The 24,389-nt window shown below is 53.1% G+C and overlaps 2 protein-coding genes across 3 annotated transcripts; one reads left to right on the top strand and one right to left on the bottom strand.

Moving 5' to 3' along the window:
• Window positions 1-3,901: 3,901 nt before the first annotated feature.
• Window positions 3,902-7,655, bottom strand: LOC105942226 (CMRF35-like molecule 6). Of its 2 annotated transcripts, none has more exons than XM_012929158.2 (4): window positions 7,440-7,655; window positions 6,544-6,873; window positions 5,213-5,324; window positions 3,902-4,198 (listed from the first exon to the last, which is right to left on the bottom strand). In XM_012929158.2, exons 1-4 carry the CDS (start codon window positions 7,492-7,494, stop codon window positions 4,072-4,074), a joined length of 624 nt encoding a protein of 207 aa, XP_012784612.2. In that variant the 5' UTR covers window positions 7,495-7,655; the 3' UTR covers window positions 3,902-4,071. The 2 variants fall into 2 exon arrangements, with proteins under 2 accessions (XP_012784612.2, XP_058532466.1); XM_058676483.1 differs by having other exon boundaries at window positions 5,213-5,330.
• A 3,211-nt stretch (window positions 7,656-10,866) lies between these two features.
• On the top strand, window positions 10,867-16,370 carry CD300LB (CD300 molecule like family member b). The gene is given in 5 exon segments (XM_058676480.1): window positions 10,867-11,139; window positions 14,372-14,542; window positions 14,545-14,700; window positions 15,258-15,345; window positions 15,964-16,370. Coding segments are annotated over 5 exon segments (759 nt in total). The 5' UTR covers window positions 10,867-11,099; the 3' UTR covers window positions 16,268-16,370.
• The last annotated feature ends 8,019 nt before the right edge of the window (window positions 16,371-24,389 follow it).

Here is a 24,389-nt window from a genome sequence, read left to right on the forward strand (position 1 = left end):
CACCATGAAGGAAAGATACCATGAAGGGAGGTTGTTAAAGAAAAAAGAATCCATAAAAAGGGATGTGACCAGGCTTAAATATAGATGTGAATGAGGTTGGGGTGGTGCTGTGCCATAGCGCCTTAAGCTGCTGCCTACAGTACCAGCGTTCCACATAGCTGCTGTCTCAAGTCCTGGCTGCTCCACCTTCAATGTTACCTGCTAATATAGACCTGGGGAAAGCAGCAGAGGATGGCCCAAGAGCTTGGGCCCCTGCACCCACATGGGATGCCTGAAGGAAGTTCTTGACTCCTGAATTCTCACTTTGGGTCAGCCCAGCTCTGGCTGTTGAGGTCATTTGGAAAGTTACCCAGCAGTTGGAAGATTTCTCTGTGTCGCTGCTTCTGTCTGTGTAGCTCTGCTTCAAATCAACAACTCATTAAAAATAATAAAATAATATATGGAAAACAAATTTCAGAATCTGTTGTTGTGGTATAGTAGGCTAAGCCAGCACTTGCAATGCAGGTTTGAATCCTGGCTGCTCTGTTTCTGATCGGGCTCCCTACTGATGACCTACGAAGGCAGCAATGATGGTCCTTGGTCCTTGGACACTGCCACCAGGCTCCTGGCTTCAGCTTGACCCTTTGGGAAGTGAGCTGGTGGGGGGAAGATCTCGCTCTATCTCTCCATCTCTCTCTCTGTCACTCTTTCAAATAAATAAATCTTTACAAAAACTGAGGAAGGAAACACAAGTTTGATCGACAATAAAATGCTCACAAAAACTGATCTGCTTACAGACCAGATTAAAAATGCATCAAGATGCAACACACTTTAACACAAAGGCAGCATTACCCAACAGCACTTGAGTGACACAGCCAGAGCTGTAATCAACGTCACTTCTCAGAAAATAGTCGCCCAATTACCCAGAAATGCAAATACACAGTGAGTGCGTCACTCAGAGTCTTAGACCCTGTCCGTTGCTCTAACAGTGTGCATGAGCCTCGGTGCTCCATAGAGGAGAGTTTGTCAGTTCACAGCTCTGCTATTGAAGGTCAGGGTGCAGCATGTGCCCGGCTCTGGGGAGGCCTTCTGATGGCAGCCCTGCTGGCAGAGGTGTCCTGCTGGTGTGGGCACAGAGGTGTGTGAGTGGGCAGGGTATCTGGCAGAGCAGGTGGCCAGAGCGATGAAGGAGCGGGCTGCTCTCTGGCTAACATCTGCCCTCACAGGAGCCATCTGAGTAGGCTCAGAATGGCATCAACCCAGCCCAACAGTGCTGCCCGTGACCTCACCACCTCCCTGAGTGCTCTGTGCTTAAAGGCTCCACCACCTCAGCACTGCCACCCTGGGGGCCGAGCTTCCAACACCCTGTAAGGCAGGATGGTGCAGGATGAGGGAGTGGCAGTTTACAACCAGAATATATTCAAACCACAGCACCTGAATATTTTTTTATCATTTCCAGGATACACAGATGTTGGGTCCAGAGAGGACAGTATGGTGGGGCCAGCCCACAGTGGGCAGGAAGGATAGATGAAACCCTGGGCTTTGGGCCCTGGTATGGAACTGCACAGGCTGTGTGAATGTGGGCAAGTCGCAGAGCAGCCACGCCCCTTGAGGTGTGGCTCTGACACCCAGCTCCATGGGACACAATGATCCCACCGGCGCCTTGGGAGCACCCGGGAGTCCCTGTGCTCCTCATGCACAGCGGCGAGGTCCCGCAACCTGGAGCCAGGAAGCTCTGGGGCAGGGGCTCCAAATCCTTTGCTTTCTCATCCCCAGCACCTAACCATTTTACTCCTAGGCACACACCAAAAGAATGGAAAACTTGCACTCCTGCAAATTGTGTGCAATGGGTGGTGAAATTGTTGACAATTTCCAAAATCGGCAGCAGCTCAACAGATGGCCAGATAAACAGCAGGTGGTCTGTTGACAGTGGAATATTACACAGTCATAACCATGAATGAGGTTCTGATTCAGGCTGTGGCATTAACAGACCTTGAAAATGTCATGCTGAGTGGAGGATCTCACACTGGGGAGAGGGCGCGTGTGCAGGAGTCAAGTGCATTCACGCGACATTTCCAGAACGGGCCACTCCAAAGAGATGAGACAGTGGAAGGAGATGCCAAGGGCTGGTGTCAGGGGAGGAGAGAGGAGAGTGCCCGCTGCTGGGTCTGGAATTGCTGTTTGAGGAGATGACAGCGTCATGGAGTGAGACGGGAGATTGTTGTTGAGCTTCGTTAAGACACTAACGGCCACTGTGCACCTTGGAAGAGGGAATTCTGTGGCAGCTCAATGACACCTCTGCTTTCAGAAGCAGACGGAAATCCTTTCTTCACCTTTGACTTGCTCAGTTACTGTTTGAAAGGCAGGCGGTTAGCACGGTGTCTTAGAAAAGATAGCAAGTGGCAATCCCAGGGAGATAAGAGGAAGTGATCACAGGAACAAGAAATAGGAGACCACAGCATGAGAATATGAGCATGAACATGACACTGGCCAGTTACATGGTGCACGCACACCAACCAGCACAGGGAGCAAAAAAAAGTCACTATGGCCGCCGACACCAGCCATCCACAGGGCACAAGACAGCGTCCCCCACAGCGGCAGGGAAATTCATGGGAAGCCCTGAGGTTTATAGTAGCCCTTATCCCCGCACACACCACAGTTCTTTACACAAAGCCCAACTTCTTCACCTTGTGACCCCCCCACGCCCTTCCCACGCTGGGTCATTTGGTGAGCCCTGGGTGTGGGCTCTTTGTCCTTGCACTGGTGAGGTCATTGGTGATGCCGCTAACACTTTAGAAGAACAGCAGAGCTGACTAGGTGCTCCTGAACCCCTTAGCCCTCTGCTGCCCAGCCAAGGAGGGGCCAGTGTGATTGTCCATGCCCCACTTTGCAAAGCAGCACCACTTTCCTGAGCATGTGTGCTAAGAGGACCAGCCCTCCCTGGTGGGGGTGGACAGCCTTCCCCAGCACAGCCATGTGGCTTACGCTCACATCTGATGTCCAGGCAGGCTGAGAGTGCCGTGTAGAGCCATTTGACCATGCCCATGGTGGTGCTGTGGTGAAAAACTATTTTCCAACAATTTTCCCGAAGCTGACAGCTAGGAAACCCTATTGAGAAACACTTACAAAGAGGTTTTAGAAACAAATGGGGAAAAAAAAAAAGAAACAGAGATAACAGGGAAAGGTGAGTGACTAGAACAGACCCGTCACAAAAGATGGAATCCAAGGGGCCTAAACATGTGGAAGGAGCTTGACTTCCTGGGGCCCTGTGTCATGCACATGGTGACCAGGCTGTCCCACCTGGTGAGTTTCAGGGTCCTGGGACTGCAGGTGGGGCTGGGTGTTGCCATGGCAGCTCTGAGTTGCAACTGGGGATTCTCTGGGGAGCTGCTTGAGCCCTGGCAGCAAAGCCCAGCAATTTCTCCTGGGGTCTGGGAGACCCACTTGGACCTGAGAGCCCTTGGGTCACATATGGGATACATGTTTGATCAGGTTCCTAACAATAGTGTAGGTAACAATTGCAAGCTAAGAAACAACAGCAGCAACAAAAAGGGGAAGAAGAGAAAGCAGAACGAAGAAATAGGAAAATGACCCAATGCCTTCAGCAGAAAGAAGGGCTAAACATGTTATTTCAACAGAACACAGAACTTGTAATGAAAAGGCTCAGTCAGCAGCTACCAAAACGCAACACTGAACGATAAAATCATGTCAATCACAACTTGGAATACTTCTTCCTTCTGTTTTCCATAAAGTCCAGAAACAAAGCTACTTGAGACACCCTTCGGAAATCCGCGTGTGTTTCCTTCCCAATGCAGTGAAACACTCCACACAGGTGCCTGCAAACAGAATTCCCGTGGAGCTGTGCAGGTGACATGGCTCTGTGAGAGGGGAACGGGTCTGGGACTCCATCAGCACGCGTGCCGCTCTGGTTCTCCGCGCAGGGTGGTGCCCAGATGCCACATGTGGCTTAGAGTGTGCATGTGGGTTAGTTACATTCTTCTGTGCCTGTGATCTGCTGATTGATGACAAAAAGCTGACATCATTCTGATCATCTCATTCCCAGGACACACCTGTAGGGTGTACCCTGGCCTCTCAGTGTGCCCCCTGCAGCCTGTTTTTCATCCAGAGGACAGCCCCGAGCGTGCCCAGGAGCAGGGGCAGCTTCAGGAAGGCCAGGAGCAGGAGGAGCTTCAAGGAGTGGATACTGCTGAGCTGGGACCTGCCAGGGATGCGATGACAGAGAGTAAGTCTCCTTTCCAGAGGGAGGCCGTGCAGCTCTGGGCTTCATCCCTGTCCCTTCAGCCCAGGTCCTGTGTCCACTATAATCCTATGGAGGACCAAACCTGACAAAAAGACCAGGGGTCCCTGACTGTGAGCTGAAGACTCGTCATTGAACTTGAGCCTGGGACCCTAAGGAAAGGCATCCCTAGACAAGTTTCTGAGCAAACACCCTTGGATCCAGGGCAGTCCTGAGACTAGAAGATCCTCCCTGAGCCTACCACATTTAGGGCTTGACCCTCCAGGGATGCAGGAATTGGTTCTAGGTTCGCAACTGCACCCACCAGCAAGTTACCATTTTCCGTGATGGAGGAAGCTTAGCAACAGGAGCAAGTGTGTGTTCTGGGCATGCGCCACAGGAGCCTGGTAGAACTGCCCAGCTCAGGGCTCGTGTGCCTCAGAGGACCAGGCTTGTTAAGGCGGGCTGACCCCTCTGACCACGAAGGGGGTCTGACGGAGCCAGAGGGGAGAACACCCAGGTCTCTGGTCTCTCACATAAGCTGTGGCTGCACAAGTTTGGCTCGTGCTCAAGGCTCCTGCACAAGGATATTTGTATTAGCTCTGCACAAGAGTGGCTGGGACTCCGACCCCCGGGTGCCTGAATCCCGAACTATAGGACCGCACTCCACGAGGCCACCTCTGATCGCCTGGTACAATGGAGAGATGGTGCAACGTCCTGTCCACACTTCCCCTCCAACTCAGTGAAGTCATCTTTCCCAGTGCTCAGCAGAAACGGGCCTTTCCATGACTTGGGGGATTCTAGAACCTTAACTACGTGATCAACAAAACCACCAGGGTTGAGAGAAGGCCACTGTCCCAAGTAGGACCTGCTCAGCAGAGTGTGGGAACATGAGTACAGGGAGAGTCAGGAGGAGGGAGACACAAATCCACCTGCTGCCCCTCCCACCCAGAGGAGAAGCTACAGGAGGCTCTGACCCAGATACAGGCCTCTTACCGAGGTGGTGGGCTGGGCCGGGTGTGCACAGGCAGGGTCAGCTCAGGGAGCAGGGTCGTCACAGGGACCAGGGTATCCTTGGTTTTCAGGGTGCTAGAGGATTGTGTCGGATCTGTGGCTGAAGCACAAGTCAGTGTTGGGGCTGTCTCCTCACCTGTGCACCCCTCCATCCCCATACCAGGTCACCCAGGGTGGAAGGACAGATGTGCCCAATCCAGCATGCCCCATGACACACCCACGCATGATCCCCGGTTGGAACCTGCCTCAATTCCATCTCCATCAGCTAAGCACAGCGGGCGCTGTGAGCACCTGTGGCAACACAGATGCCTGCCTTTCTCCCCAAGACACACCCACTCCTCTGCCTGTTCCCCCACCCTCCTTAGAGAAGCACGCCTGGATGTACACTGTGATCTGGGCCTAGGGCACCAGGCAGTAGGTGGGGCTGAGGATGGTGGAGGCTTCGAAGCAAGAGCAGGCATGGTCAGCAGGAGGCTGAATGCTGGGAGGTGGTGTCCACCCAGCCTGCTCAGTCCCCATGCTGGGAGCCAGGGCTTGGCCCCAAGCAGCATCCCTAGGCCATCCTCTGTGGGGGACTGGGAAAAAAGGTCTAGAGAGAGTGGACTGTGGGGGACTGGCTACTTCCCTGCTTTTAAAGTTGAGCTTCCCCCGGCTTGAGAGGGAGCCACCCACAGCAGGGTGGATGTGATGGGAACCACAGCAAAGAGGAAGTCAGGAGACGCCCTGTTCGTAGCCGTCTTGTCGTTCTGCCACATTCAGGGGTTCTCTGTGTTTGTGCTGCAGTACAAGGTGCAAGAAGAGGGGGAGACAGGGCAGCCTGAGGGCTGCAGGAGTGTGCATGGGTGTGTGTATGGTTGCCTCTCTGCCTGCCCCTGGTGGCCGCTGCAGAAGCACCAGGATCACAGCTGGTTCATTCCTCCCATCTTTAACCTCCTCCTGTCCCTCCCTTCCCTCCAGCTCTGGGACTCCTGCCTCTGAAGGTCAGGTCAGCCTGGCAGGGAGGGGAGCAAGTGCCTTCAGGTCTCGTTCCTTCCAGGAGGCCGCAGACAGGTACATGGGAGATGGATCTCATTCAGGATAGGAGGGCAGGAGAGACCTGTGGTCTCTGGGACATGTCCACTCCCATTCCAAGAAGAGCTAGGTCTGGGCAGTGAGGTGGGACCCAAAGAAGTGATGTGGGAGCACTTGAAGCCGGTGTGGTGCCACCTCACCCAATACATGGCATGCCCCCTTCCCATGACACTCCTCTAATCAGGGAGGCAATGGGTAGGCTCTGTCTCAGGCAGCTTTGGTGCTGGGCAAAGGGGACTCACCTGGGGACACGCGCACCTCAACCAAGAAGGTGGTGTCCAAACTCCACATTACATCTATCCCACACTGGTATGTGCCCGCGTCCTGCAGGCGGAGCTCCTCCAGGGTCACTGTGAAGCTGAGGTTTGCAGGATGGTCCCTGATGGACACGCGGCCGCTCCTCACTTCTCCCACTGACGCTTTCGTCCTCATGATATACAGGTTTGGCAAGCAGGGATGAAAGCACCAGAATTTTCTGTGGTTTTTATATTTCTCCTCATACTGACACTGAACACTCAAGGAGCCCCCGACTGTGCCTGCCACGACGCTGGGGCAGCTCAGGGAGAAACAGCCTGGAAGACACACACCGGGACCCCGGTGCATGTGGGTGGGGTGTCCTGAAGGCAGGTCCTGGAGGTGTGGTCTGGAAGGGACCCACAGTGGGACTGGTTTGCATCACCCTGGAGTCTGGACTCGGTGTGGGGGATGAAGTACGTCTCCCCCAGAGGTGGGAATGTGGAAGTATCCATGCAGCCAGGGAGGGCTGGGTATGGGACAACACCTTGTGTTTGCGTGTGTGTGTGTGTGTGTGTGTGTGTGTGTGTGTGTGTGTGTGTGTGTTATGGGTCAAGACAATATTCCAGGTTGCATTCTTAGGGCAACAGCCTTTCTTGGCATACCTCTCTTTGAGCCTTCACTCTACACTGTATATTAGGAACCTGGTTTCCCTGCTTTGTGCACAGAGCCCAGTGGTCACCTCTGAGACAGACACGGAAACTCGTGGACACCTTTCCACCCTCCTGCGTCTCTCCACAGCCCAATGCCCTCTGGTAGCCAATAATTTCACACCCTCATGCCGCCCAGCCCATAGGCCTCCCACTTAGGACACAGCATCCTGGTCCAGGACCATCCGACTCACCTTGGACATGTAGGAGGAACAGAGCTGACGGCAGCCACACAGACCTGGGCCTCATTTCTGCAGCACAGTGGTCCCCAGCAGCCACTCCAGTCCAGGCGGGGTCAAAGCAGAGCCTTGTCAGAGAGGGTACAACATGCACCTCCCTGCTTCTGCTTTTCCACTGCTGGGGTCTGAGCTGGGCTGGGCTGGGTGCAGGAGCTGCTGAGCTGTGCAAGCAGCCGGGACTCGGGGAACTCGGCTCCCGTCACTCCCAGTGAGAGGCACAACCTGGGGACTGGGGATGCAGCTGCTGGACTCACCGTCCCACTCACACACAGCAGAGTCCACTGAATCATTTCCTCCTCCATACTTCCTCCACGCCCCTGCGATATGTCACTTCCTATCATGAGAACAGCTCATTCTGGGTGTGGGGCCTAACACTGTCCATCCTCTCTAGTCTCTGTGGTGACGCGGAAGGGCTGTGTCCACCTGACCACTGTCCAAGAATGGCTGCCTTGGGAGCAGTGTATCTTAAAACCACAAGAGGATTTGAGCTCCCACAGGAGTCAAGGATGGAGTAGGCTGAGACCGCACCCCACTGCTGTGGTCCCTGTCATGTTTCTAAAAGGCATTTTGTGGTGTTCGGGAAGCTCAGGGCCCAGATGCAAATTCAAGGGGTCTTCCCCTTCCAGAATCAGTTAATTCCATTTGGACTAAAGGAGCTGGGCTGGTTCAAAGACAAGAGCCAGGAGCCGGGAGCCTGGAGACTCTTCTGGGTGTCTCCCATGAGTGCAGAGACCCAAGAACTTAAACCCTCCTCTGCTTCTTTTCCAGGTGCATAAGCAGGGAGCTGGATCAGAAGCTGAGCAGCCAGGACATGAATTGGTGCCCATAAGGGATGCTGACACCGCAGGTGGAGGATTAGCTGGCTATGTCATGGGGTGGTCCTTCCAGCTGTGTTTGAAAAGCCTGACCATTTTTGCCACATAGACTGCTCTGGCAGACTTGTCTTTGCAGATGTTGGCCATTTCCTGATCTATATAGATTTGGGGATTATCCAGGAAAGATTAGAAAATCGAATTGAAAAATACCTTTTGAAACTTGGTATGGAAGTATATCAAATTCAGTTTCAGGACTGTTTCCCTATCTATGAACTGAGAAGTAATTCTAATTAATCTTTGACCTTTTAAAACTTCATTTTTTGAAGATTTATTATTTATTATTTTATTTTTATTAGAAAGATTTACAGAGAGAAGGAGACGGACAGAGACAGTATCTCCACCTGCTGTTTCACTCCCCCATGTGGCTGCAACAGCGCTGAGCCATCTGGAGCAAGCAGCCATGACCTTCTTCCAGGCCCCCAATGCAGGTCAGGGTCCCAAGGCCTTGGGTCATCTCTACTGCATTCCCACAGCACAAGCAGAAAGCAGGATGGGAAGTGGAGCAGCTGAGACATGAACCAACGGCCATATGAGATCCCAGTGTGGGCAAGGTGAGGATTTAGCCACTAGGCTATTTCTGCAGGCCCTTAAATATATTTTAATAACATATTATTTTCTCCCTCACACTTGCTGACATATTTGTTATTTTCATTCTGGCCATCATAGGTTTAGTTGTCAGCTTTTTTTTTGAATATTTATTTATTTTTATTGGTAAGGCAGATATACGGAGAGGAGGAGAAACAGAGAGGAAGATCCTTTGGCTGCCAATTCACACTCCAATCGGCTGCAATGGTCAGAGTTACACTGATCCAAAGTCAGGAGCCTCCTCCAGGTCTCCCACGTAGTGCAGGCTCCTAAGGCTATGGGCTGTCCTCGACTGCTTTCCCAGGCCGTGAGTAAGGGAAAGCATGAGAGGCAGAGCAGCCGGGATTAGAACTGGTGAGTGGCAGCTTTTTATTACATTGGAAGTTGCTCCTTGCCTGTCTATGGATAAATAATTGAACTTGGGGCTGATTTGGTGGCACAGCATGCTAGAGCCTATCCCCGTGGTTCCAGCATCTCATACAAGTCCCTGCTGTTCCACGTCCCTTAGCTCCATGTCTGGCAAAGCAGCAGAGGCTGACCCAAGTCCTCAGGCCCCTACACCCACATGGGAGAGTCAGAAGAAGATCCTGGCTTCAGACTGTCCCAGCTCCAGTGGTTGGGGCTATTTAGAGAGCGAAGCAATAGATGAATGATGTGTGTCTCTCTCTCCTTGTCTCTATAACTCTGCCTTGCTAATGACAAAAAAATGGTCTTTGCATGCTGGTTTTATATATGTCAAGTATTGGTGTTGAGTAGCTACTTGCTTCCCAAGCCTCCTTGCTCTGTGGTGCTGTGCAAGCTAAGCCAAGTACTGGATCACTGTGGTCATCTCCAGCCTGCTTGCCCTCCTGCTGGTCTTGAAGGGAAGACCTTAAACGACTGGTCTTTGGTCATGATGGGCTGCTTGGAAACATCCTGCTCAGGTTAGCAGCCTCCCACAAGGAGTCCTGGATTTTAACGGTGCTTTGGTGCACCTGTTGACACGGTTGTTTGGCTTTTCTCCTTTAGTCCGCAGGTGTGAAGAAGGACCCTCATTTTGATACTGAGCCAAACTTGTTCCACCCTCCCAGAGGAAGGAAAATACAGAGGCAATGGCCTGACTCACACACATCTGGGCAGAGCCCACACTCCAGATCTCTTTGCTATTCCCCTGTCTCATGAATCCAATGCTTTCTGGGTGCCAGTATGCCTTCCCAGGACAGGCCTGATTGTCCCCCCTCCAACTCTCAGCACTCCTGTGTATGTCCCAAGCCACAGCAACCCCAGGGCCTCCCAGGACAGAGCCGTCCCCCTGAGGCTGGCCCTGGACACTGGGGAGAAATTCCCTCACTTGCTTCCCCCAGCTGTTGCTCAAGGGTTTAGCTGTTGGGTTCTATATGAAGGTGCCAGCTCAGGGATGGCAGTTGATGGTTAGGACTGACCTCCTCCCGTGAGAGAAGCCAGCAGACTCCTCTTAGGCCCCTGCCCTGAGCTCACCTGATGCTACCTTCCTTGGGGTTTGCCCAGAGTGCTGATAACGCACAGTGCTCATTCTACCTTAGGACTCTGTCCTCAGGGCTCTACCTGCTCTTCTCACTTAAATCTCAAAACAGTTGTTACAAGCAGATGGAAACAGTGAGATTCCAAAGTTAGGTTAAGCTGTCCCCCTCACATAGCTTATAAGGAAGACTTGTGGGGGTAGTGGCCATTTAGTGGTGAATCTGACCAAGTGGACACATGATCCCTTGCACTTTCTGAACTTGACAATGGCACCTGATAAAATACATGTCCGGGTATGCCAAGCACCTGACAGCCAAGTGCAGGACTCTTTGCTTCTGAGAGCCAGCCACTGATGGAGTTGGAGTCCTCAGGGTTGTACCTCTTATGACTGAAGGCCTCCTAGCCTGTCTGCAGAAATCCCCTCCCCCTTGCATAGTCCCCTCTGCAGAGGATGCTCCTGACTAGCAATCCAAGCTTACAAAGACATGACGCCCCTTTTGCTGAATAATTAGAAGAGGAAACACTCACTTTCTAAGAGGAAGTGAGTGAGAAGCTCCAGGGCAGGTCAGCCTGCAGAAGGTGTGAGCCTGGGTGCAGGTCCTGCTCTCAGGGTCAGCTGGGATCTGTGCTGGCTGCTGTTGATAGGTCAGGGGGCCAGGAGAGAGGAGCGAGGACCATGCAGCTGCTTCCAGCTCTGCTCCTCTTCGGCCTCCCCGGTGAGTACCACGGGGACGTGGTAGCTGTGGGCATTCGGGGGAAAGAAGTTATGGGAGAAGGTTTACTGTGTGCTGCAGAGGCTGGTCAGGAGGCAGAGGTGTCTGTCTTAGCCAGGTCTAGGCAAATAACCGATGACTTTGAAGACTGATTCAGCAAAGGCACACTGGGGTCCTGCACTGCCCCACGCATGCATGCACCAGGCCCTGGGGACATGAGAGACCTCAGCTATCTGGCTGCCATTGCCAAAGACACCTGGATGCTTTGTGGTGAAGGGTACACACATGGGTAACAAGGGCAGTAGCACATGCAGGGTGCTGTGATCCCACAGGCCAATGCAGCTGTGGCTGAGGGGAGCCAAGGGAAGCCTCCTGCAGGTGTTCACCGAGGGGCCTTGTGGTAAAGGGGACAGCGCCCCCAACAGAGCAGAGAGAACATTCCAGGGAGAGGGTACTGCCTTGCGAAGCTCCCTAAGGTGTCCCCACTCTGAGTTTGGAAATGCAGAAGGCAAAATTGCACAGGGTTTCAGAGCTGGCCTTTGCTTTCAAAGGGGACATTGAGGGCCTGGAAGATCTCCAGGAGAAATCTTTGTGGACGGACAGAGGCATCATGCAACACTCTAGAAGTTTGCACAATGTGTGCACTGGTTTGTGGGTCTCTCTGGGTTGGCTCCTGGCTGAATGACACAGCAGACGGGTCCACAGAGACAGGAACAGGGGTATCTCAGGCCCAAGTTCTAATCCTCTCTGGGTCACCTGGTCCCAGCCACGCCCTGTTATCCTAGCACCTGAGTTTCGATGGAATTTCTGGATTCCTGGGTCTGATGTCATAGTTTCTGATCCTGGGTTAGGATTCACATGAGCTCTGAGGCTGTGGACATTCCACAAAGAGCCCAGGGAGGGGACAGGAGGAGATGGACAGTGTAGTGAAGCTGCATTCCATGCTGTCTGTGTGAACCAGGGGCCCTTGGCCTTGGGGAACTGGATGTTGGCATTCACAGAGGAACCAATGGGTTGCTGAGTTCACGTGCAACCTGAGGCCAAAGTCAAATGCCCCAGGCAACCTTCTTTCAGCCCAATAGTAACATATGTTGGGCATCTTTCCTCTCTATCTGCAGATTTGTCTTTTTCTTTAGAATGATGTCATGGCTGGATCAGAATTTGTTAGCCTAATCCCGTGTCCATGGCATTTGAGTTTGTTGTCAATGTTTACTGTTCCGTCAGCATCGCAGCTAGCATCCTTACGTTTGTTTGTTGTGGGTGTGGAGATTACAGCCAAACCTAGAACTGATCAAGTCCAAGATCACGACTGAGCAAGTCACGCAGGCTGGGGCTGGAGCAGGGGGCAGGAGGGGCCTGACTCTGGGTCTCTGTTCTTAACAATGAGCATCCTAGCCAGGGCCATGGAAGAGGCAGCTGATAGCCATGAACTCCCAGTGTGGCATCTGGGCTCAGGGCTCAGGGCCAGGGCAGCAACTGGGGAAGCAGGGCTGGCTGGGAAATTGGAAGGAAGACTTTGCAAGAGACCGGAAGCCTTAATGGTCTTGAGCAGGTGGCCAGCACTAGGATAGGCATTGGAAGTGGGTCACCAGGGGAAGGGTGTGAACAAGCCTGGGAGGGCTCTGTCAGGTCACAGGGCACACATGGGTGCTTTTCTGGGAAAAACCGCTGGTTCCCTGCTGCTTGGAAGTGGTTGTAGGGGGAACAGAAAGCCCCAAGAGACGCCTCCGTTGACCTTCTCTTGACCTCAGCCTTGGACCCAGGTCACAGGGCTCTGTGGGCTGGAGGGGGTCTACAGGGCTCTGTGGAGGCCCAGGCAGGGTCTGTTTCCTGGTGTCTTCTGCTTGCCTGGGCTTGGGGACCCTTCCTTCATCTTGGAAACCAACAGTGTGGCACATCCTCAAATCCAAACCAGATCTGGAGTGGGGAGCAAGGAGGGCCAGGGTCTGACAGAGGAAGGGGGCGTAGTTGAGTGAAGCAATAGACATCAAATGAGAGCGTTTGGAGTCGCTGGGGTGGCCAGGATGGAGGTGTTCAGGGTGCAGAAGTGTCCCTGGAGAGCTGGTTGGCAGCGGTCGGGAGATAGAGAGCGGCGTTGAGGAGGGGATGCCGAGGAGTGAGCTCTCCATGTGCCCCTGCTGTTACCCAGGCAGCGGCCGAGGTCCCGACCCCTTGGGCTGCTGTGACACACATAGAAGCCACAAAGAGAGCATGATCATCTTGGAGTCCGTGAGACCATGCGTGCCTCCAGCTGCCCAGCTCCCACCCAGCCCTGCCCAACCAAGTCCCCACAGAGACAGCAAACACTGAAGCAAGGCCAGGCTGGGAGAACTGGGCACTGGAGTTCAAGGCCATTGAATTGGGAGTAGGGACATCCAGTGTGCGCTTGTAAGTGTAGGGCTAGAACCTGAGCTACAAAGAAACACTTGGTAGCAACCGAAGCCACTGGTTGTGGAGGAAATGGGCCAGGGTGAAGGCTGGAGAGGGAGCCTCATGGGGCCCCCGGGGAGTGCAGCTCAGAAGAGCTGGTTTTGATACCTCTTCCCAGCTCTGTCCAGTGACAACCCACCAACAACGTGATGTCCACCACGGTGGGAGGACTCGTGCTACAGAAAGTGGCACCTGTATAGCCAATGCTGCTAACTATTTACCCACACAGCACTGCTTACACCAGACTTAGAGAGAAGGCAGGGGGTGGTGCTGTGGTATAGTAGGCTAAGCTTCTGCCTACAGCACCAGCATCCCATATGGGTGCAGATTCGAGTCCTGGATGCTTTGCTTCCCATCCAGCTCTCTGCTAATGGTCTGGGAACGCAGCTTTGGATGGCTCAAGTTCTTGAGCCCCTGTACCCACATGGGACACCTGGAAGAAGCTCCTAGAGCCTGGCTTCATGTCAGCTCATCTCCAGCCACTACGGCCATTAGGGAGTGAATCAGCAAATTGAAGACTCTCTTCCCAACCCCACCTTTCACTATGACTCTACTTTTCAAATAAAATAAAATGAATCTTTTTTTAAAAGGAGAGCAGTCAAAGGGAGAGAAGTTGAGACCTTGGGGCCAGGATAGTCCAAGAAGAGGATGAGATGAGAATGGCATTTGAGAACAGGGAAGAGGGTGACACAAAGGAGTGCCACGTGCTCGGAGCAGGCCAGCGTGGAAGAGGCAGGGTGGGGGGCAAGGGGTCGGGTTTCACAGTACCTGCCTCCCAGCCATATCCAGGGGTTGTGTTTTCCAGGGTACTGCTTCATTCAGGGTCCCAGGACGGCGACAGGTGGAAAGCAGGAGTCAACATTCGTGCGGTGTCACTACAGCTCTGGGTTGGAGACTTACAACAAGTGGTGGTGCCGAGGAAGGATCTGGACCGTTTGCCGTGTGCTTGTCCAAACCAGTGGGACAGAGCAAGAAGTGACCGTGACCGCGTGTCCATCAGGGACAACCAAAAAGACCGTGTGTTCACAGTGACCCTGAAGGGACTTAGGCGAGAGGACGCAGGTACTTACTGGTGTGGGATTGAGACACCTGGAGTCGACCACGGAGCACGAGTGAAAGTGAACGTTGACCCAGGTGAGAATTCTGTCCTCAGTTGCAGGGCCAGGACCCCCATGGGCTGAAGCGCAATGGCCGAGAGCACAGCAGACAGAGGGAAGGGTGCACAGATGCACAGGGAGGGACATGAGGAACTGAGGAGAGAAACAGCAGCCATCGCCACTGCCACCCTGGGGTCTCTCTGAGATGTCCGACCCGACCAGGGCTGGGCTGGCAGGGTGGGAGCAGGTCAGTGCTAGTCACCCATGGCCCAGCCTGCTCTCCTGGAGCTGGGCAGCCCTGCAGCCTCACCCATCTCAGTGGAGCCCCAGGTGGGCCCCAGACACCTGCAGAGGGTACAAGACAGGATGCTGGGAAGTGGCTGATCCTCTGGATTTCATGCTGGGGACCTGCCCTGGGGCCTGACTTGCATGACCATGGGCACCTGCGGCAGCCCCAAAGGTCCCCGGCGCTGAGTCCTAGCACAGAGGGATCTCTTGGTGAGTGTGGGCATGGCAGGGTTGGTGGTGCGAGCTGGGCATGAACCCTCAGCCTGTGCCCATGATCTGTGGCCGACTTTAGCCTCTGCTCAGCAGGAAGCAGCCACACAGCGATATCCAGCAACTCCCCTGCCAGGCCAAACGTCACCAGCAACATGGGGATGTCCTCAGGCTCCCAACGCCGGTGAGTCCCAAGGGTCCTTCCTCCTCCTGTCTCTTATGGGATTCCTGCTGTGGGGAAGCCAAGCTTGAGCACCCCTCCTGCCTGCAGCCTGACACTAAATGTCAGTGCTTGTTTCCCCCATAGCCAAGGCCCCTGGCTCACCTTCAGCCTTGCTGCTGCCCCCGGTACTCCTTGCCCACCATTCCCCACATTGCAGCCCTCCCCAGGGGGCCTTCTCCAACCCTTCCTGCACTCACTTCATTGGTCAATCAGTATAGCTGACTATGTGGGTGTAAGAGATGAGGGTTGTAGAGCAGGGCCAGTGGTCGCTAGCATGGAGCTGGCATCCCTGGGAGCAGCAGCTTCTTGGGTGGGCTCCAAGTGCTTCTTGGGCTGGAGGCTGCTTGGGGCTAAGGGGAGCCCCAGAGGGCAACCAGGACAAGGCCAGCAGTGGAAACTGCTCAAGGAGCCCTTGTGATTGAATCCAGGAATGGCTTCATGAAGCTCTACAGAGAGGAGTTGCAGGGCCCAAGGTCTTGAACTTTGCTGAACTGGTTGGTGGCGTGGTAATGTCAGGGGGTAGGAAGTGGCAGGGCCCAGAGGGTCCCGGGGCTCTGACAGCCGTGTCCCCTCTTACAGGACCCACTACGTGCTCCTGGTGTTTGTGAAGGTGCCCATCCTTCTTGTCTTGGTCAGTGTGGTCCTCTGGCTGAGGGGCACCCGCAGGTCCCAGAGGAGCAGTGGATTTTGGTTGCCCATGGGAATGCGTCCTTTCCACGGTCCGCTGATGACGTGGGCCCTTAGTGGGATACACAGCAAGGGCCTGCCCAGCTTGAGCCCCTATTCCAGCCAGTCATCCCAAGTCCTGGGGGGTGGGATGACCCAGGCCAGCTGTGGAGACCCAGCGTTGGCCTTTCCCATAGTGCAAGCACCTGCACTGTGATCCCCCTATCACCACCAAGGGCGGGGCTCAGGGCCAGGAGCTGCTGGAGGGGTGCCCAAGCGGCAACCAGCAGGGCAAGGGGGCTGCCACACATACGGACAGAAGGATGGTCAGACAACTGGACAGCTGGACAGCCCACGAGCTGTGTTCTCCCTGCTGGACTGATGCTGCAGAGCTGGGCTGGAAGCTCTGGGAGGCAGAGAAGGATACCTGCCCAGTGTGCTTCCCGTCATTCCTGAGGCCAGGCCAGCACCATCTACCGGTGCGCCTGCTGTTCGACTTGGGCTTGATGCTCGTGTCCAGCCAAGTGTGAAGCTCTCCTGCTAGAAGTGAGTCCCTGGTTTGGGGACACAAGCCAGGCCCAGGTGTCTGCTCTCCCCAGGGGAGTCCACTGTGAGCCCACAGACCACCAACCCTCCCAGGCCACCAGCAGGGACCTGGATTAACGATGAAAGATGCCCTAAGTGCTTGGACCCTTGCATCCATGAAGGAAGTGCAGAAAAAGCTCCTGGCTCCTGGCATTGCACAAGCCCATCTCATCACTGTGGCCATCTGAAGAGTAAACTAACAGAAAGAAGATCTCTCTCTCCTCCCTGTAACCCTGCCTTTCAAAAAGGCACAAACAAATAAACAAATGAAATATTTGCAACAAATGTTCTGTTCCCCGTGGAGGTTTTGTGGCTGGGCTGTCATTCTGGCGACTTCCCTAGAAGAGGCATCCGTTGACTTACCAGTCCGGCCCCCACTCTTGCTACATTTCTGGGGAACAGTCCCAAGGGGCTCTAATGTGCACAGAGGAGCACAGCTTGCCTGACACACCCCCTCTCTGGGACAGAAAGATGAAGAAGCTGTATGTGAACGCCTAGAGCCGGGCAGCTGGGTGCTTGTAAAGGGTGGTAGACCAGAAGGACTTGCTATGTACTAACCACAGCGTTGATGTCAGGCAACCCAAAGTGAGTCAATGTTGAGAAGTGACGAGAGCAAGTGCGATGCTATTTGAAGAGGAGAGCTAGACTTCCTCCCAGAGCAGGGGACTCCCCTTATGATGGGGAAATGGCCGTGTTCTTGTGAGAGCAGATGCAGGGCAGAGGGAAGCCGGTTAGGGGCAGGAGCCAGCAATAGCCCAGGACAGAGAAAGAGGACAGTGAGAGGGGACCCGTCACCAGGGCCTGGGACATGAGCTCTTCACATGAACTTATAATCTATGATTGTAATATAGCCAATATAACACAAACAGCAGATTTATAGAATGTTCTTGAATTTGCCCTCTGCCTATCCTACAGCCCTGGCTCCTCCCATTTTGCATCATACCTCTCTGAGTTTGATGCCCCCCTGGAAAGCAGAGTCACGTGGGGTTTGTCCTTCTGAGACAGGTCTATTTTGCCCAGCAGGAGGCTCATCCATCCTGCAGCTTACGGTAATTACCTTTCTGGCTCAAGGCCAGGCAGAATCGCAGTTTGCACCAAGGCCTTTGCATCCATGCATTCATCCACCAGGGGGCGCGTGGCTGGCTTCTGGGGGTTACACTGACTGGGGAATGGGGTGGACCAGCACGTCGCCCCCACAGATGCCCCGACGTGGGACTGCGGAGCCAGGGAATCCTTCTCAGCCTTTGATAGCTGTGCCATTTTGCATCCCTCAGAGCAATTTCTCCAGAGCCTCCATAGCATGGGCTGTTTTCAGCTTTGCCAGCTGCCCCAGCTTGTGTGAGGTGAAGCCTTATTGGGATTTTAGTTTGCGTCTCCCTGACCATTAAGGACATTGAGCAGCCTTTCCTGTATTAATTGTTTCTTCTCAAGTCCTTCTCCCATTTTCAGACCCCCGCCTCCCCCCACCCCGTGACCTAGCCCTTCCTGGTGAGAACCATGGGCACCCAGGCTGCGGGGAAAAGCCTAGACGTCTGCCCTAACCCCCGTTAGGGTGAACCACGAGTCAGATGCCCCCAAACTTCTCCTTTTTAAAAAAGATTTATTTATTTTTATTGGAAAGGCAGATATACAGAGAAAAGGAGATACAGAGAGAAAGATCTTCCATCTGTTAATTCACTCCCGAAGCAGCCGCAACGGCTAGAGCTGAGCCGATCCGAAGCCAGGAACCAGGAGCTTCTTCCAGGTCTCCCACGCAGGTGCAGGGTCCCAGAGCTTTGGGCTGTCCTCGATTGCTCTCCCAGGCCACAAGCAGAGAGGTGGATGGGGAGTGGATTAGAACAGGTGCCCATATGGGATCCCGACGCATATAAGGTGAGGACTTTAGCCACTAGGATACTGCGCTGGGCCCACTTAAAATAGTTATTACTAACTTGAAAGGCAGAGTTATGGGGGGCGGGGAGAATCTGTACTTCCCCAAAGGCCTCAAAACAAGGGCTGGGGCAGACCAAAGCCAGGAGCCAGGGGCTTCATCTGGGTCTCCTACATGGGTAAGTTCAGGACCCAAGCTCTTGGACCATCTTCTGCTGCTTTCCCAGGTGCATTTACAGGGAGCTGAAAGGGGAGGGGAGCACCTGGGGTTCAAGCCGACTTCCATATGGGATGCTAGCGGCTTTACGTGCTATGCCACAGTACCAACTCCCGCCTCTCGCCCTGGCACTTTTCAAGAGCAAAGTCACAAAGCCCTACTCCGGACTAGCGACTTCCTTTTCCCCGAAGCTGGTCCTGAGGCTGCTTTAGGCCACTGGGCCCAGCCCCAGAGCTCCCAGGTTCCCCCAGAGGAGCAGGGAGTGGTGAGGTCTGAGGACCCAGGGGAGGGGCACAGGTGGGCAGGGAGGTCCTGGGCTCTGCGGTTTCCCAAAACTCTGGGAGAGCCCTGAGCAGCAGCTACTGCCCCCTAGTGGCCATGTCCTGCAGCCATCTGCTGGGAGCCAGGAGAACCCTTGGGTTAAAGTGCAGGGGCAGCTGGTCCCAGCTGGAGTCCACGTCGACCCATCCTGTGCGGTGTAGACCTTACTGACTTGCTGTCCCTTCATACGTATAAGAACAGACCTTCCCCAGCAAGCCCAGGGGTCTGGCTCTGCGACTGATTTGAATAAGTAACAGGAAGGAAGGTGGACTTCATGTTTGGATATCCAGCAAGCCCCTGCCCCTCGTCCCGGTTCCTGGTGGAGTGAAGCTTGGTACAAGGTAGGCGTGGGGATGGAAAAGCTTGTTCATCAAGTGGAGAGAACTGACCAAGTCTTCGGAGAAAGGATTTTCCACCCATCCTTCCCTTTATAAGCCAAAATAACCCGCAGATGGGTCGAAGACTTTAACAGAACACGAGCAGCAGGTGTTTAGACCAGTCATTGGGAAGCCCACGTCCCACATCAGAGAGCTTGGGCGGGGTGCCCGCTCCAGCTCCTGACCCTAGTGCCAACCCTAGGAGGCATCCGTGTTGGCTTGAGCAGCTGGATTCCTGCCACCCCGTGGGAGACGTGGATTGAGTTCCCACCTGGCCCCCAGGCTAGTCCTGGCTTTTGTGGACATGTGTGGAAGCTGTCGGCCTGCTTCAGACTGTCTGCTTCTCGAACAAACCAAAAATGAACAGAAAATGAAGTGAATCTGACTTCACAAAGTTACAAAACCTCTGGATGAAGGCAGTCAGAGGCCAGTGTCAAGGTGCGGTGAGTTAAACCACCACTTGAGATGTCCATACTTCACATCAGAGCGCTAGTTCAAGTCCCAGCTTCTCTGCCTCTGCTCCAGCTCCCTGCTAAGGCATCCTGGCAGGCAGCAGATGCTGACTTGGGTAGCTCAGCCACCCACATGGGGGACCTGGACAGACATCAGGACTCCTGGCTTCAGCCTGGTTCAGCTGTGACAACTTCAAGCTCTTAGCAGGGGGACTGGTACACAGAAGTTTTCTGTCTCTGTCTTTTTCTCTGTTGCTCTGTCTTTCCAGTTGATGAAAATCAATAAATATTTTTCTAAAATTAAAGTAAGGATCAATAATAACAGTTTCAAACATCATTTTTAAAAGCTTTTAAAGTTCTGGGAAAGAAAAAAACCACCACAGAGGAAATGTTGCAGGCATTTGACTAAAAGCTGATTTTGCTGGTTGACAAAGAACTTAGAGGGAAATTTGATACGAAAATGATGAATAATTCAGCTGCTACAAGAGCAAGAGTAGTTCAGCAGAAAGAAATCAAAATCGCAACTAAAGGAATGCAGATTCTTAACATAATACTATTTTTTCCCTTAGGTTGAAAAAAAAAGATCCAAAAATATCTATGCCTGGCAGGAGTACAGTTGTTGATGGCGTGTGTGATTGCTGAGAAGTGGGCCGGACCCCGTGGAAGGGAAAGCTGCTGACCGAAGTTCCAAATGCCTGTGCCTGTTAACTAATAGCCCTGTGGGAAATCTTCATGCAGAAACACTCCCAGCTTCACACCAAGATACAGGTACAAACGGCTGGTGTGTAACAGCACAAGGAGAGAGAGGAAAGAAGAAAGGAAGGAAAAAAAAGAGGGAGGAATGAAGGAAGGTGGGTCGAAGAATAGAGTGAAGGCGCACAGAGGGAAGGAACATTATCGGGTTAGGATGTCACAGGTGCTTCCGGGATGCTCTGCACAGTGCTGGAAACTTAGGTTTGGCCACGCCCATTCACCACGCCCCTTTCTGGTCACAGCCTGGGTGTCAGGCTTTTGCTGTGTGTCCAACCACACCAGATGGCCCAGATTGGCACAATGGGAGTCAGAGGGTCCAATTCAAAGGGACTAGAGTGAAGCATAAAGGAGAGGACCAGAACAAAGGCCTCGCAGACAGTGAGGTCCAGTGTCCCAGAGACAAGGGGTGGGGCAGGATAGTGGGATGGGCCACAAGGGAGAGCAGCAGGTGCTCTTAGCCAAGAGTCTGCCTCTAGGCTGGGCCATTGTTCATTTCAAATGGGGAAACTGAGGCTTTGGTGGCCCAGAATGATGGCAGGAGCATGGGTGAGGTTTGAGACCTGACCCAAGAATTCAGGGATATGACTTCTCACCCCGACCCACGGCAGCTCCAGGCTGGGGAGAAAGCAAGTTCTCCTTTGGCACAGGTGTGCCCTGGGGGCAGGTTGGGGGAGGGGGGGATGCTACAGAGCTGAGCAGTCTTCTGTCCCTCCCCTGATTTCCAGCTGGAGCTCAGGGGCCCAGTGAGGTCTATTCCAGAGGTGGCCATGGGGTGGAGACATACAGTTGTACAGTGGTCAAGTTTTGGTTCCAAACCTGCAGCTGCTGTTTGCCCAGACAGTAAAGGTGTGGAGTGCAGGGTTTGTGAGAACAAAGCATTCATTTTTCTAGACGCAGGCCAGCTTCGCCTGGGTCCCGTCTCTGAAAACCTCAGCAGCCCCCCAAGCCACCAATGCACTGATGTGTGACTTAACTCTGCGAAGATTTCCCCCGTGTTACTCAGTGCCGGACAGGTATTGTGCTTGGAAGGAAAACAAAGACCAAGCACTATGAGGGAGGCCTTTTCCTGATGCCCCCTAGAAGGAGACACCCCACAGTGACACCTCAGCATGACTAGCTCATCAACAGAGACCACGGCAGGGGCTGGCGCTGTACTGCAGCAGGTTAAGCTGCTGCCTATGGTGCCGGCATCCATAGGAGCATCTCAGCTGCTTCACTGCCCATCTGGGTGCCTACCAACGCACCTGGAAAGGCAGCAGAAGATGGCCCGAGAGCATGCGTCCCTTCATCTGTGCTGGCTTAGGCTGAAGGACACACATGGTTCAGCTCCACACCCTACATGATCTGTTGTTGTCTGGCAGACCTTGGGCAGTCAAGCCACCTTGGTTCTCTCAGCCTGGCTCGAGCACATGTCTCAACACCCCCATAGGACAGCGCCTATGGCATCCAGCTTGGGGTCTTAATCCGGTGGTCTGGTCCCCCAAGAAACCTCACCTGTGATGACCTCAGACTTGACTCTTGTATGTTCCAACCAGTGTAGGGTCAGGTTCAGTCTACCATCTGCAACAGCCAATGCACATACTGGTGGATGCAGCTGCCTGATCAGTTCCACCGAAGTGTGGAACTGCTGGGTGCTGCAGCCCAGCCCAGCCCAACCACCACAGACCTGGTCCACATGCATGCCAGCGCATGCTGCAGCCTAGCTGGAGAGACCCGCAGTAACTCCACCAGGCCTGCCCCAAGCTCCAGTTTTCACACGTGCTGGCATATGCTGTAGCCCCGCCTGGCCCAGCCCACATGCTATATGGCTCCTGTGCACACCCATGAGTGTTGTGGCTTAGCTCAGCCTGACCCACCCCCAGACCTGGCCTTCACATATACTGATAGGTATTGCTGCCCTGTCCAGCCTGGCTTGCGCCCAGCCCTAGCTCTCATGCTCACCAGCAGTAGGTAAGCCTAGCAGGGGGGTGTGCACAGTTCCATTATAGGCATGCTCTCAGTCTTGGATCTTGCCCCTGCCTCTTATACTCATGGGCAGGCACTATGAACTAGCCCAGCCAGGCATGCCTCCCAGCCAGTTTTTGCATGTACCAGCAGGCAGCAGTATTATTTAGCCCAATCCAGGTCTCCTACTTGGCCAAGTACTTTGGCCTGACCTAGGCATGCCCTTGGGGCCTCCTACACCAAGCCATTTTGCCTCAGCTCCCTTACCTATCTGTGATTACAGTGCCTGGCCCATGGAAGGCCCCAAAAGTTGCCTACAGCTGGGGAACAAGTTTCTCTTATGTCTGATTTAATATTGTACTCTTCTGCTGAGTATGGCTCAAGGAGCTACAGGCAATGCCCTGTTCACCTCCACTTAGCCCAGAGCTATAACTGACTATGGCATCCAGCCTGGGTAAGTGTGGGAAGCCATGCAGTTGGGTCGGATGGCACGGGTGTGTGATGAGCACTGCTCCTCAGTTAGCAAGGCTACAGGGGGTTTCTGGCTGCGTGGCAAGGCCCGGCAGAATGTCTCTGGTCACCTCATTGCTGCCTCACCCCATTGTGTGGACACTCAATCACCTCTGTGATGTTTCACAGAATTCTCCTGAGGGTGTTGTTGCTTTTCTGCAAATGTGAGATGATTCCTGTAACTGGTGTAACACCTCAAACTGATGAGTCATGTTATGACAAAAACATCTTTAGTGACATAAGGCAATGACACAGTTAAAAGCATACAATGGTACAATTGAGCCCACAGTGTCCCCAAACATCCTATTATGTGCCCACCTCTGTCCTGGAGCTTGCCCTAATATAAGTGAAGCTTTCCTTAAGAGATGGCTTTATATTATCTTGGAACAGATGGCAATCATGGAGGTGCAAAGAGTTTGCACACCATGCGCCTCAAACTGTTACAACACAACACATGAAATGACACATTTTGGTTTCTCACCGCGAAGAGCAGAAAGTATATGAGGCATCTTCTAAAGGAAGACAAATATGAACCCCCCAAAAATGGCTTAAAATTTCTACCTTATATTGACACTTACAGTTAGGGAAAGAAAACAGTTTATAAAAACTTCTACCTTATATTGGCACTCATATTTAGGGAAAGAAAACAGTTTATAAAGATAAAAGGAAGTTTCTCATAAAGGCCCTCTGTAGATTGGCTGAGTTGCCTCGATCCCTTTCACTGCCCTTTAACAAAAGAACAAAAAACAATTGAATCAGCACTAGGTGAAGGTGATGGTAATTAATGCATGATTGATTATAAGATTTAATAAAGAACCTATGATATGCCTTTATAAATTCCTTTCATTTATGAGCTTTCCTTTTAATTCTGTACTCTTGATATTTTAAGTAATATTAGTTCATGTTGAGTGAAAATTGATTTTGGATGTAAGTAAACCACTTGTCACTATGTAACTGCATGTGCTGCCAACTGTGGAGTTCCTGGCTTCAGCCAGGTGACTGCAGGCTTGAATGAGTAATAGCTTGCTGGAAATATTTTCTCTGATGTAAAATAACAATAATGGTTTTTAGGATTGATTTTATAATCATTCTTTTATAATGAAGTAAAAATGAAACAATTGGATGTTGTGCAAAAGCCTGTGATATTTGTGTATAAATAAAGAAGGCAACTTTTCTGAGTTGTCCATTATGAGCATCATGCCGTAGTGGTCCACACCTCCTCTGCCTCTTTGTGTCTTCTCGCCGATCCACGCATCCTTCCAAGCTCTCGAGTCAGCCGGACATCGGCACAAGAACACTATCCCCTAATGA

This window comes from Ochotona princeps, chromosome 17, assembly GCF_030435755.1.
Source record: "Ochotona princeps isolate mOchPri1 chromosome 17, mOchPri1.hap1, whole genome shotgun sequence".
Lineage (NCBI taxonomy): Eukaryota > Metazoa > Chordata > Mammalia > Lagomorpha > Ochotonidae > Ochotona > Ochotona princeps.

Excerpts from the sequence above, each read along its gene's own strand:
- LOC105942226 (XM_058676483.1), bottom strand. The coding sequence starts at position 7,494 with ATGAGGCCCAGGTCTGTGTGGCTGCCGTCAGCTCTGTTCCTCCTACAT. Across the intron at positions 6,874-7,439 it reads GTTCCTCCTACATGTCCAAG|GCTGTTTCTCCCTGAGCTGC; the intron begins GTGAGTCGGATG and ends TGTGTCTTCCAG. Across the intron at positions 5,331-6,543 it reads TGAGGTGCGCGTGTCCCCAG|CCACAGATCCGACACAATCC; the intron begins GTGAGTCCCCTT and ends CTTGTGCTTCAG.